The 14841-nt window shown below is 39.3% G+C and overlaps 1 protein-coding gene across 1 annotated transcript in view; it reads right to left on the minus strand.

The window, feature by feature from the left end:
- Positions 1-5864, minus strand: part of MACC1 (MET transcriptional regulator MACC1) — a 29678-nt gene extending 23814 nt beyond the window's left edge. Inside the window, exon 1 of the mRNA XM_065629710.1 lies at positions 5813-5864. Within this exon, the coding sequence (XP_065485782.1) occupies positions 5813-5815 (3 nt within the window). The 5' untranslated portion in view covers positions 5816-5864. The remainder of the gene's footprint in view (positions 1-5812) is intronic.
- Positions 5865-14841: the final 8977 nt, after the last annotated feature.

Consider the following 14841-nt stretch of genomic DNA (forward strand, 5'->3'; position numbering starts at 1 on the left):
ATTAACTTGAGAGCAAGGCAGGTATTCATAACACCTCCTGACAGGTTTTGCATTGCTAGGTTTGGCCTTCCTTTCTAGCTATCAGCAGAAATCACATACCAAAATCAGATACAAGACAACTGTAGCTATGTATAATTGGTAGCAAAAAATTACTGACATTATATAGAGAGACACACTTCCCCACACACACTGTTTTCTCTCTCCCATGTTTTCTTTTATCTGGTAAAAGAACTGACCAGTAGCCAAACTTAGGAGTCTGAGATCAATCATTGCCTTTTTTATTTTTTTTCCTAAATAAATAATTAAATAAATAAATCACCATGATGTTGAATGCAACTTCCATTAAGTTCAACCTTCAAACAAATTGTCCTTCTGTTTCTGCTACCATATACTACATGAGATGAGGAGACCTCTAGGGAAATTCTTACTTTTCTGGGGAGCACGTCACTAGTACCTACAGTACCTCCTGCTTGTGTGTTTTGTGACTGGAGTACAATCATTTCCAGTAAAAATACACCAGGGAATTCCAAGACGCGAAGGTCTCTCTCACATATTTTCCAGATTAGTATCACTTTTCTGCTCAGCAGCTATTATCAGCAGCCACCCAATAGTGCAATCCAGGGAAGTAATTGTGGGTGGAATCCGGCTGGCAGAGCCTAAGTACCTGTGCTCTGGCAGACAAAAAGGTAACTCTGAGAGCTATTAAATGCACCTCTTGCTCTCCAGTGATAAGATAAAGAAATTAAGTTATTGATGTTAGCATGCTGCATGCATTAAGCACTTACAACTAGATTCACACACACACTTCAGAGACCAGCTGCTTCCGAGTTCTCAAAAAAATAAAGCAGTTATGTAAGTGGGGAAGCCATGCTACCTGCCCTCACTCTCCTCAAAACAATGTGGAATTTAGCTTCAACACTTTTAAGCCTGGTTCAATTAGTGTAACCCATGTCATGTCTACCATCTAGTTGTAGATGGCACACAACTTTGCTCCTTGTCAGATTGCAGTAGACTGTTTGCCCTGTATATGGAAAGTGAGGGGCCATGTTTGAGTTTACCTTTCCTCTTCTCATGCCTTGAGATAGATACCATGAACACTTCAATCAGAAGCTGCCTCTGCTGAGAACTGTTAGATGTTTCCTTGGAAAGCTAATGAGATTTTACAAACATATTTTTGATATTATTCATTTAACTTGATGGTTGGTGCAACTTATTGGAAGCAAGTTAACAGTCTCAGTCCAGAGGCAAAGAATTGGTGTCCACATTCAAGAACAGGCTACATTTTTAATGGGAAGAAGAAAGAAGGAAAAAAAAAAAATCACCAAGCAGAAGAACAAACTGGCTTTACTCATGTTTGAAGTATTATAATTTCACATGGAGCAACAGGTGACAATTTGTGCTTTGGGAATTAGGGGAGGACTATGAATAAATTGAGAATTCTTGTCTCCCGGCTGCACTATGGCCCTCCCACCTTTACAGAGATCCTGTTAAATTAAGGCTAGTGGGTCAATGGGAGTGAATTCATGAAAAGGTTATCATCACATCATAGGATTTTCTTTAGAGCTCAGAGTTGATATTGTATGAGGTTGTGTATGAATAAAACCAAACCACCTAAAAGTCTTTCCACCTGCCCCTCCTCTCCCACCAGCTGTTTCAGACAAAATAATTTCCTTTTAATTATGCAGCTTAGTACATGTAGAAATACAGCTTATTCTCCATGTAAATACATATCCAAACTTCAGTCCCAATGAGATCGTATGACCAAAATTAGGCTGTAGGATCTGCCACTGATGGGCCACAAGCTTCAAGTCTAGTGGTGAAACTTCTGTCTTTTTACAGCTGTAGGCTCAGATGGGAGCTTGAACAGCTCTTTGTCAAGTTGTTGCACAAATGTTTTGTGAACAGAGTATTACACCTAGTGGCAAAGAAGGTGTTTGCTTTGGCATGATTGCAAGGTGATTGGCACAATGGACAAGCAATGCTGTTGGCAGTTCGTATTAGTAAGTAAAGACAAAACCTGGATTAATACCATTATATCTAACTAGAGGTCAGTGCACATTAAAGTATGAGCCAATACATTTTAGAATCAATTTAAATACTTGCGAACTCCTATTTAATGCAAGGGATGATTAACGCCTCCATAAAGAGACAGAGATTAAAGAGTAATTCAGAGCAAGCTTGGGATAGAACTAAGGTCAAATCTCCCAAGTTTTTAAAATATTGGGCAAGGGACAAGATCATCTACCATTGTGCTTGAGGCTAAGCCTGCTCTTGGGGATGCCATCTGACTGGCTGGCTGGCTGCTCCAGAAAGCAGCAGTCATACATCTGCTTTGCATCAACACCGGTGCTTATCTGGTCCCAGAAGGAGCTGGCCCAGGCACTGATGAGTCAGTGTTCACCCATGCTGGCCTGTGGGAAGTAATGGCAAGGCAGGAGGAATGAGACTGCCCCATGCAGCAGCAGGTAGCCATTACAGCAGCTCAAATGTAGCACAAGGACTTACCCAAAGTAAAATGGCAGCTCCATATCTCACAGGCATGATGTAAAGAGGAACACAAAGATTATTAAATATTCCAAAAGATCCTTTCCTCATTGAGAAAGCTGAAGAAAATGGCAAAGAGATTCAACTGTTTACATTTTCAATTCAAATAGTTGTCATCCAGAGTCTTCTTTAAACACACATCCCAAGCAGAAGACCTAGAAGAATCTCTTCTCGGCTGCCAGCATACTCACGGGGTTTTCCGAGCATTTCAACTTGCAGATTCACCTGCACAGCAAGGGGGAAGCAGCATTCGGGGGTACATAAAACTGCTTTCAACCAAATAATCAGCCAGCTTCTTCCTGAGCCTGCTGGCTTATGAGGTGAAGTCAGCTACAAAAGGAAAGGACTCCTACTGTTACACCAATTAAGCCATATATCCCTCCGATAAAATTCCTTGCAAAGAATGTCTGGGTACACCCAAACCTAGAAGCTTTTCCTCTCCACCATGAAGACACCAAACCAGAGCCCAAAATGTCACTTGTCGCAAACTATAAAACTTCCAGGTTTTTAAAGTTTTCAACGATTCAAAGTCCTGATGCAACTTCACCGCCCCCCCTTGGTAGGGAAGTGCTCCAGTGCCCCAGCTTATTGCAGTGTACAACAGGCACTTTGAGTAAATTCTGACGGGTGGGAAGGGAAGGTCATTGGAAAGCAATATGGCAGTGTTTGTTCACAAACCAAGATTACTGAGGTAATTAATGCTGGGGTGGACTACGAAAAGCTGTTGGAAAACTTAATTAATTGAACAGCATAACATTGTTTGTTGTAGCTAAGAACATGAAGATGTGCTTTCAGAGGAGCAATTTAAAATTCCTCATGCACATTGATTTCTAAACTAGTTGTAGTTTCTCAGAAAAAAGATGTTTTCTCAATGTGCAGAAATGCAAATGAGATACTAGTCTGTACAGAGAAGCAGATGAAAATATGGTAAAATATTACAGAGCAAATACATTTTTTTTTCATGAGGATATGACCTCACCTTTTCTCTAGACTTCCTTTTTAGAAAAAAAGAAACAAACAAAAACTACTCTTTAAAATACAAAGCTGAAGGAGATGAACTGAAAATAACTGGAGAGGAGAGAGAGAGGAGACTTCCATAGAAGAAGTAGTTAAAAAGACAGAAGGTCAGATTAGACTAATCTTTTTGTGGTAGCAGCAGACTATGGGAATGTCAGGAAAGGAATGCTGTTGAAATATCTCCTTTTCTCCTCTCCAATCATGTTACATTTCCCATTGTGAGATCTGGGAGGTAACTTAGGATCCTATATAGTATTTTGTAGCAGAAGGGATGGAAGAGCCTGTAGTTCCAGACAGAGCCAGGCTTATTGTTTTACAAATTTTTTTTGCAAGTACAAACCATAGTTTTTAGTACAGAAATTTGCCACACTGCAGTTCCTACTACTGCAGAGTTCAACTTTTCAGACAGGACATTGTTCAGAGACCATCAAATTATGTTGACTGTTCTGTCCAAAAATCCATTATTTTTTTTTCAGGAACATAATTTCTATTTCTGCAGATATATATATATATATGTGTGTGTGTGCATGTGTTTCTTCCACCTACTTTGTATTCATATTTCAAGGATAGACTTCCCTGCGGGAATTTATGCCAAAGTTTACAGTAGCATAAATGTAGTTTTTCAAGGTGTTTGAGTTTATCTGTTGTGGAAAACAGAAAGCGAAAGCGTCCAGCTTCAGAAATGGTGAATTTCTAAGTTTTTTATTCACTTGGATACCCTTCGTAGAAATCCCTCAGAGACAGTCCACCAAACACAAATATTGCTTGGCCACAGGCCGAAAATCACAATTATAAAGTTAAAAAGAAGTTGAATAACAAAGAAGAGAGCAATTGAACCCAATTAGCCATTCTCATAATAAAGGGAGAAAGGGGGGCAATAAAGACAGCAAAACATTTTAAAACAAACATTTAAATGCTCGATGAGCTTTCTGTTGCAACATATAATTAGCCTGTTGAACACATTCCCACAGGATATTGTACTATACAGTTTAGTGAATACAACTGTAGATATTTACCCAAGCTAAATACTATTTTACGACTTCTAGCATGACAATAACCAGCTTGTAGTCGGGTTTTAAATCCCGTTGTATATACCCCACCCAGCACAGACACTGTGTGACTGGTTTCAGTGTGTAAGTTCTGCATTGGAGCATTTCACATTAACCACTGTCAAATACATGGTTTTGGGCGAGGGAAAGTGTTGCCAGTGTGGCAATTTGCACCTCCCCAAGTTCTACTCAGTGCGATCCTCTCCCTCCTCCCTTCCCTTTCTCACTTACTCAGGAGGATGCCTATTGCAATTTTCTAGTAAAGCCAGTCAAAAATTATTCCCAGGGTGTCTCCTTTAAAAAAGAAATCTATAACTACAAAGAGGTGTTATTAGCTGAGTGGTAATAACAGGTGGCAAGAGAACAAGAGCTGTTTCTTTCTTGCCTTTCATTTAAATGTTTATATTTCTAAACAGACCCGCCAGTTCTGATTGTCATTTTTTAGCCATAAAGGGAGTTGGTTCAAGGTCTGTCAGCATGATAGGTCTTGCCTCCACAGAGGTCTTGCCTCCGTTTAGCCTGGAGATATTACCTTTCCAGTATTCTTCTAATAGCAAATTAACATTTTAAAGTTCAGAAGAATATGTGCTCTTTAAACTCTGTTTTTCTGATTTCTAATAGCTGCCTTGTTAGCAGGAAGGTTCATTATGCAGTGTTCAGCATCCTATTGCACACTTCTGATCTCTAACATACAAAACCAGGAACCAGTCCAACTGCTGCATGCGGGAAAAGGAGTATTTCAGTTCATATAGTACTTCAATAAAACCAAAACAACTAAACAAACAAAAGTTCAACCAAACAACAACAACAACCCCACACATGCACACACACATACACAACTACAGCAGCTTATTTCACGAAAGACAAAAGACAGAGAAAGCTGACTGGTTGATTTAAAATTTTAGGAACTTGATCATTTATGCTCTCAGGAAAGACAAGCAACAGCATTTAGCAAGCTCCGTGCCTTTCTCCACACACCTCCAACCATTCTAGGGTACAATATTGTGCAATTCAAAATGTACACGGGTTCTGTGCCTTCTCCAGAGGTACCTGGCACTAGCTATGGCCAAAAGGAGAGTATCAGACTGCAGCATTAATACTAGGTAAAAAAGTACTCCCATACTTCAGCCCTCCCAAAGTATTTTAAACAAAACTACAGAAGATATTTGGAGAAAAAAAAAAAAAAAAAAGAACAAACTCACCATTCTGGAAACTAAGACCTTTCTCCTAGATCCAAATTATGTCATTGGTCAAGACATCAAGACATCAAGACATCAGCACTGTTGAAAAAGCACCTATTTTTGCTCCAACTGTGGAAAACTCCGCTGTGCTTGGGTAGGTGCTGGGAGCACACCTGGTATGCCTCACTCTCAGGGGTGCTGAGCAATGCCTGCTGGAATGTGCAGTCTAGCAGGTACCTGGCACCACTTGTTCAAACAGACAGGAGGAAGCGATTGAACTACATTACCCATAATTGCCTTCAGCTGGTTTATGATTACACCTGAAACCAGGAGAGGTGGTGCAGGAGTTTCGCCTTAGGGAGGAGAGATAGGCACAGTCAGGAAAGAACGAAGTGTGTACTCCTTGTGCACCGCTGGGAGTTAGGGTTTTCTATTAATACTTTCACATGGCATGTTGCAAACATATCGAACTTGCTGGGACAGGGAAAAAGGATGTCCTTCTGATAAGGACCAAGGTTAGAAATAATTAGATTTACTGGCAATGAATACAGTGACCAAAATCGTGTGAACCTGTATGACCGGTTTGGGCATCTCTGTGCTTGTGAGAGAATCAGACTGCTGGGTATGAGGAAGCAAGTGAAGGAGGGATGGCAACGGCCTGAGAAGACATCTACAAAGGAGGGAAGCTTTCAAGGTCAGGTTGGACGGGGCTCTGAGCAACCTGATCTAGTTGAAGATGTCCCTACTCATTGAAGGGGGTTGGACTAGATGACCTTTGAAGGTCCCTTCCAACCCAAACTATTCTGTGATTCTATAAAAGCAGAGACATTTGGGGGGGTGGGGAAAGAGTTCCTTTTTGCCTCCATGAGCTTGAGGAAATAACAGGTTTTCCCAGATGTTATATTGCAGGTGTTTTTCTCAGTGATTTCATCATTTTATTGAATAACATTAAAGGGACAAAGATTATAGCCACAGGGAGATAAGATAAATGGTCTTTGCACCAGGAATGTCATGAGGAGTTGGAGAAGAGATGATTTGCTTGTCCTGTTGTTATTTGCTACCTGTGTTTTTGTGGCTCTTAGGACTCACAGCTGAAACTCCCCTTTGATGAAAAGAGGCTTCACAGGTTTTCTAAGCCTGTCTCCAAAAAGCTGAAGCATAAATCAAACAGGATAAAAATGTGGATAAAGGCAGAATATGGATTGTTTATGGAGGAGATAGTGTCGATCATGGTGCGCAATTTCTACCAAATGAGCTACTTACCGAAATAAGTGGGTTTGTTTGACCAGAGCTAGTAGTAAAGTGGGGTGAAACTCAGCAAGTAGTTTCATCTGGAAAAAAATGAAGTTGAAATGGTGCCAATGCCATTTCAACTAAATGCTCAATCCACTGCAATAACATTCAGTTCATTCAGAGAACTGCACACTTTCCCTCCCCAACTAATAATACAAAAAACAGCCTTTTGCACTTGACCAGATGCGATTTGGGGATGGTAATCTCTTCTATTTTGTATAATAAAGTAAGGCCTTGACTGTGACAAAGATAAGAGGTGCCCTATCTCCAAATGCTTTAACCAACTAGATACATTATTGAGAGAGCTCTGTGCTGTTATGAGAAGCCAGAGGTTAGAGTAACATAGCAGGGTTATTCACTTTGTACTATAATTACCTGTTACAGAAAAATCATGTAATTTCTGCTCCTATTGCCTCTCTAAAGGTGTAGTTTATAAATTTAAGATCTGGAAATAGAATATGTAGGGCAGATAAAGCCCTGTTAGACATGAGGAGGAGAAGGAAAACATTTCCAAAGATACTTAGTGGCTTACTCAGAGCTATTAAAAAAGCAGCTATTTAATTTTTGTTATGTATTTAATTTTCTGGGTTTTGTTGTTGGTTTTTTGAGGTAGGTACCATCTGTCATGTGTCTGTAATGCTAATGACAATGATATCCCAAAACAGTTGAAACTCACTGTTACACTATTATAATTTAATAATAAATTAAGATCTTAGTATCTTAAACTCCAGATTTCAACTTATTTTCTGTCATCTCATACTACTCTTTAAAATTTCCATTTAGATAAGATACTTTTCCCTAGACTTCATTTCTCTGAATGGACCATTAGCTCATAACAGAAATGTTTGTTCCCTGTAGAAGTACTTTCAGAGCCAGATGTTTTTGACGATCCATTCTTTTGACTGAAAGAATAATTTTGAAAATAGTAGTGGTATTTTACCTTAAACAGTAAGACTTAAGTTCAGGCTGATGATTTTTAACATCACTTTTCACAGGGATGAATCAAAATTAATTAAATCTAGTATGCTTCTCAACTGTTTCTCAGCTAGAAAAATCACTATAGATGATATTTGTACCAGTAGATTTGTGGGATCCTGCTGACCCACATAAGGCATCTACATGATTTCAGTTCACCTCTGGGTCTCAGAAAAGGGCTTGAGTATTAAGAGAGTCTGCCAGGGTTTTCTGTACAAGGGCAACCAATTATTAGTTCCCACATTTTTATCAAACTCTACCACTTCTGTCTTTTTGTGTAATGGAGTTTACCTCGAGGGTATCTCAAGTAGGTGTTTAAAAGACAGCACTGCATACCCTGCTTACCTCTCCAAAAATATATCTGATCTGTCAGCTTGTTTCCATCCTCCACTGAAACTCATACTCCGTAACAACTTTTCTTTGAACATCGTTTGATGAGACAGTGCAGCTTTCTGCACTTTGACTCATTTTCAAGACAAAGACTTTCAGAAAGCAGATTTAGACTGTTAGGTCTTAGGAATGCTAAGCATGACCTGGAGAGTTAATAAGCAATTTCATGCGTTTAATTAACTTCACTGTTTGTGTACAGGGGAAACCCACATGCTGTACATGCAGACAAAAGCAATAGCAGATGCTTGCAGGCTGTTTTGGCAATACATTTTTCACATTTTTTGTTTGCTAAGCTCAACTCATTTCTCAGATATATTTCTGTCACTGAAATCAATGGAATTTGGGGAGGAATATTTTGAGACAGAAGTGGGACCTATAAGGTAAATTTTGACACAGGAAATTTAGAAGCTGATAACACATGTACGTAGGAAGTCCTGGATGAGAGCTGGGCATGATGGGTCGGAGCATATGAACATGGTGACTAGTGTTGCAATAGCAGGAGAGTTGGTCTGCAGGAACTAGGGCTGCCAACTCCAGGGCACAAGCAGCATCATGGATCTTACCTCACTTTGGAAGTGAGTGAATGCCAGCAAGCCACATCCTTTCACTTTTGCAACCTTACTGGTAGTAGTGGCAGGATCCTGGAAGTCTTGGGAGTGTAAACAGTCACATTCTGGCTTGATGTAACATAACATGTATGGGAAGTGGCAGCTGTGTCGTCACTTTTCATTTGATTACAGTATATGCGTTCCACTTCACTGATTTTTTGCATTTCTTTTGTTTAAATAACTACATATTTTGACAGTTAAACTTAGCAATGACTGCAGAGTCAAAGGACGCACTTTGGTTCTGTCTATAAACATATTTAATTTGCCTGCAACAGATTGAGCAGCTGGGGTGGAAAGTAGCATATCTTTTTGGATCTGATCTCAGTTTTGCTGCAGTTCTCATCAGAAGAATGATAAACATTAAGGCTTCAGTGTACATTACATATTGTTCTCATCCCATTTGTTTTCATCATTCCTAAAGCTCATGAGAAAACAAATATGAACCCCGCTGCCCATCAAACCATTAGAAGAGGGGCACCACAAACCCTAGGCTGCATGACAGTTACCTGTACAATGATTTCCAATGAAAATTAGCTGTGGCCAATACACCATGATTTATGCATGCACATGTGAGAGGAAACAAAGGTGCAATGTCAGGCTATTCTGGATATAAAGAAGCCACTCAGAAATGGTCAAATATTTTTTTTTTCTCTCCCCCATCTCCACCAATGAAAGAAAAACTTCCATGGCAGAGAATGTGCTGGCCAAAGATGTTTACACGTGAGATAGCAGCTTGAGTATACCTCCCAATGAAACAATATTTAATAACCAAGAGTGGTGTGGGGGTGAAAATTGGGTTTCTGCCAGGTCTGTGCTAGAAAACATTTTATAGTATAGTTATGCTGGTAAAAGCGGTTTGGGCTGTTTTTACTGGTTCCAGAACCCCGAGTATAATCTATACCAGCAAAAGCACTTCTTCTGCCAGTTCTGTGTCCACATTAGGGCTGTTGCCAGTATCAAACATCGCCAAAAATCACATTCCTAAGGGACATTACTTATACTAACAAAAGTTTCTAATACAAAGCAGGCTTTACAAACACTAAGGAACACTCCACCCAGGCAGGCAAAACCACCTTTCCTGATAAACAGTGAACCAAAGCAATCAGAAAGCTTTTACCTGGTTTCTGAAGGGCAGCATATAGTTCTGTGCAACGTTAAACATCAGAAAAACAGCTCTCAAAGCATGTTGTATCATCAGTGGGCTATCTCTCAGACTTTAGTCAAGGTGAAGACTTGTTTAAAAAAGATCTGTGATATTGCATTTTAATGAATACATAGAACTTGGGGCAACAGTAGCACAGTAGGGGAAACTACAGCCAAAGTCTGCAGCAAAAATATGTACTGAAACTGCTGCAGGCAATAAACCAAACTGAAACAACACTGTGCAGCATGGAAGTTAGTAAGGAAGATGTTATATTGAGCAGCAGAAGCTAAAGCTGTATTTACTATATCTGCTTGTGCTGTGGAAAAAAAAATAATGGAATCAGTTCTCCATGGTGAGCTGGACCAAGAACTGAAATGTGTTGGTTGGTTTTGGTGGGGTTTTTTGTGTGTGTTTTGTTTTTTTAAGATGGAAAAGTATCACCCAGAAAGTCCTAGTGAAAACACAGTTGTTCTGATTTGCATACATCAACAACTCAAGTAAAATAATTGGTTTCCTCTAGTATTTATCTTAATGAAGGAAAAAGTATAACATGCCTTTATGCTGATTGAACATTATTTAAAAAGAGTTTTTTTCTAGTGAAGACAAAACTCTAAAGTGGATTATCAAATCAAAACATTAATATGAATAGGTAGCTGGCAAATTAGACCGAAGAGTATCAGGGCAAGAACTTTTCTGCACGATGAGCATATGTTTGCCAAAAGGGACTTGGAAGAAGGGCTCTGAAAGTGGTAGAGAAAGATCTCTTTCTCTCTTGAAATAGCAAGTGGGTTGGAACTTGTGCCCTAGGGAAGGACTCACAAGATGTCTTTTGTACCATTAAAACATTTGTTTCCTCTCTGTAACTAAAGCTGTTTAGCTTTGCTAGTTGCTAGATTACTTTATACAAAGTGTGTTCATTAAACAAACAATTTCTTTCTGTGTTTACACAGTTTCCATTCTGTTGCTAGCAAACCTCTCCCCTCCCCAGCCAAATCTGCTGTGCTCTGCAGGGAAGGTTCACTCACTCCATTCTCACAGAGAAAAGGCAGCAGGTCACCTCGAAAGAAGGAAAACAGGTTTGGCTATAGGGTGCAAGCCTAGAACCTCAGTCAATATGGCGCAGGCAAAGACCTCCAGGGTCCAGGCAAGTTTTTGCAGGGATCCATCCTAGAGAGGTGCTTGCAGTGATGCCTCTGGATCCAAGGCAGGGGCAGTAGTAAGTAGGGCCACAATGCACTTACTTCCATAGCAACAGGCTGAGCAAAAGAATAACATTTTTCAGGTTAGGAAAATCCTATTTTTGTCCTAGTTCCTCAGACTTGTTACGGTGGATGGCTTCACTTACGTTGCGTGTCATCAAGGAAAATGTTCCATGTGACAGTAAAAAAAAATTCTGCAGGCAGAAGTGACAAGGCAAAAGAACAGGGTCCATGCCAAAAAAATTCATGTCTTAAAGAGGATGAGCAGCAAGGCAAGAAAAATGCTGTTCCGTCTCAGAAGATTTTTTTATATTGTGTTTCTAGAAAGGATTCGCACACTGTACTCAGCTGCGCTTGGGTAGAAAATAACTGACTGCTAGAGATGACGTGAATAAGGGTTTTTTTTGTTGTTGCTGTTTTTAGTCTGATTTCCTCAGGAAAAAAGGTCTATACAATCATGCTGTGTCTGTCTAAGACTCCGACTGATCCTCCTCAGCACTAGTTTGTGAACCCATTAGCAAGTTCAGCTCAATGCAGGGACAGAAATCTCAGATTAGGTAGAATGCCACGAGTTTCATGAAAAGGCTCATCCAAGTAAAAGAGAAAGCTGAACATGTCTGTGAGGGGAAAGTTACCATATTATTAGACCTCAGAGAATCAAAAAAGAAAAAAAAAAAAAGGACTGCTACGAAAGCACAAAATCCAGAGAAGGTTTCCTTTTTCAACAGTTAAAGACACAGTTTATTTTTCTTTTGGTTAGTTGATGTCCATACAGGAAAAAATAAAAAAAATACCCTGTTTCCTCAAAAATAAGACCTTGCCCAAAAATAAGCCCTAGCAAGATTTTTCGGGATTTTTGAGCATGCTTGAAATATAAGCCCTACTCCAAAAATAAGCCCTAGTTACAGTTCATTAAAAAAGGCAATTTAAACAGTGTCCAGGCAGCTATAAATGTAAAAAAGTAATAAGTTTTGGAGCAAAAATTAATATAAGACCCTGTCTTATTTTCAGGGAAACAGAGTATGTGCATTGATACAACCAGACGTAAAGAATCAGAATCTGATCTCAGTGTAGATCCCAAGCATCTCTGCTGAATTAAACAGTAGGTGGCTAGCTTTGACCATACAGATTGTCAACATGGACCAGTTTTTCAGCAACAAGTATGTTAAGAACTTGAAAATCTGGCCACAGGTGCCTCACTGGGAGTCAGGAGAGGCCAGATGCTTTTGAAAATCAAGCCTTTGTTTAGGTGCCTAAATGGAAAGCAGGTGCTTCTGAAAATGAAATTTAAGCTACCAGGGTAAGACCTGAAAAATGTATTCTAGCATCATTACAAACTTAAAACTGATTGTGTCCATGTTAGATAGGAGTTGACCACTGGCATAAATAATAGGAGTTTCGTGTTCTTTATGCCATTTAAAGCTGAAAGTAAGTATTTACTGGCTGTGGTTTCTTCCTTGTACTTCAGATCGATAAAAATGCAATTTTGGAAAGGCTCAAACACATTAAAATTTTTGTGTTATACCTCATTACAAACTTGAATAATTAGAATAATTATTTGCTAAATATCTATCAATTACAGCATAATTATAACTTTTTATGTATCAGCCAACTGTTCATGCCTTTAACACAGACTGGATCTTCACTAATATATGAGTTAATAAGCCCTGAATACCTAGGACCACACATTCAGATTTTTCTTCACAGTAAAGTAAGGGTGGGGTGGGTTGGTTTGGTTTGTTTGTTTTCTTGTTTGTGTTTTTTCTGCAGTTGAGAACATTTCCTCAGTTTAGTAGAAAATATTTCTTCTATTTCCAGTTTAATAATGCTTTAGCCTGTGTTTAAAAATAAACACAAATGTGACTGATTTGCTGAACTGTGGTCTAAAAATTAGCTAAATAGCTAGTCAGTAGTGAAGCTGTGAATAGGGCTGGAGGCTGACTTCTAGTCCCTTCCTGCAATCACCTGGCATCCTTAATCACAGCATGTTGTTGCTTACTGTGACATTTCCTTGAAATGTGGTCTACTTCAAAAAGCCAAATGGCTGCATATTTCTACAGTAACTGAAGCAATAGTCTAGGTCTACTACATTTTTGACCTATCATACTTCATGTCTAATACCTTAAGTATTCATGAGTCATGTTTACTGTGTGGTATATCAGATAAAGAAGCGTAAAGAATTCCTTTCAAATGCCGTGTACAGCTAGAAATAGAAGTCAGGGTTTGGAAAATGACTGTAGCATGAAACAACAATTTATCTGTAAAAATATCATAGAATTGTCTGAAAGACTGGGCTGATCAGGTTTTATTCATCAGTTACACATCATTTATGCAGATTAAAAATGTACACGTTTTTGTTGCATTTTTCATGTATTTTCTTTAGATAATTTGATTAGATTTATTTTTATAGTGACTCTAATCAGTTAAATTCTACTATGGCTTTGTCACAGATCTGAGATACAGAACTGTGGATCTGAACTCTCACTTTCCATGTACTCATTATCTGGAAAAAGGCACTCTGTTTGTCACCACCAGGTACATCCAGCAAGGGAAAAACCTTTTAACAATACAAAGAAAACCCACATCACTGATAAAGAAACTATTCAGCTATCTAATCACTCAAGTGTTCAGTTAGGTTTCTGAGTCAGCAAGACATCAGTTAATCTTGTTGTTGTTGATGTAATGTAGATCCATATTTAGCCGTGTATTTTGGTGTTTTGCTCTTTAGGAACAGAATTATCATACTTACATTGCATATGTGTATGGTTTTTTTCTGAGCTGGAATCTAAGCAGTAGAGTACACATCTCTCAGCTTCACAAGCAACTGATACTGACCAGACACTGTCACCATCATAGTAATACCATCTCACCTTTTAATAACTGAAATGTAATTTTCCAAAAGCTCTACAAACACTCACCTGACCTGCAAAACTCTATTTCTGGAACTGAAATATTTTTCTTACAACAAGAGATTTCTAGTGCACTATGAGCAAATGTCACTTGTTCCTAATGCATACTGACCCCACTCATCCTTGCAAAGGAAAAACAGGACCTGGCTTTAGTTCCCAAGTGACCTCACATGGCTAATCTGAAGCACACGTAATGGCCTTGAGACCTTCCAAGATGATCTTTAACATGTCCTACCAAAAGGGAAGATCATTTCTGGCTGCCTTAGGAGCAATAGGGCTGGAACCCAAGAGCATTTCAGACAAAGAGCCACTCCCAGACCTGGCTAGCTCCTGGAATAGCTGCTGTCACCTCTGGGCCTGTAGTACTTAAAAGAGATCTTCTTCTTCAGAAATACCGCCAAATTGCTTCTGATTACCATAATGACTGTAATTAATGCCTATGCTACCAGAGCAATGTGTGCTTGTACAGCAGCTCTCCACCCACTGCCAGCACCCCCAGCCATTCCCCACAGCATCCAAGGCAGCAGCAGCT

This window comes from Caloenas nicobarica, chromosome 2 (assembly GCF_036013445.1).
Source record: "Caloenas nicobarica isolate bCalNic1 chromosome 2, bCalNic1.hap1, whole genome shotgun sequence".
In the NCBI taxonomy this organism is placed as follows: domain Eukaryota; kingdom Metazoa; phylum Chordata; class Aves; order Columbiformes; family Columbidae; genus Caloenas; species Caloenas nicobarica.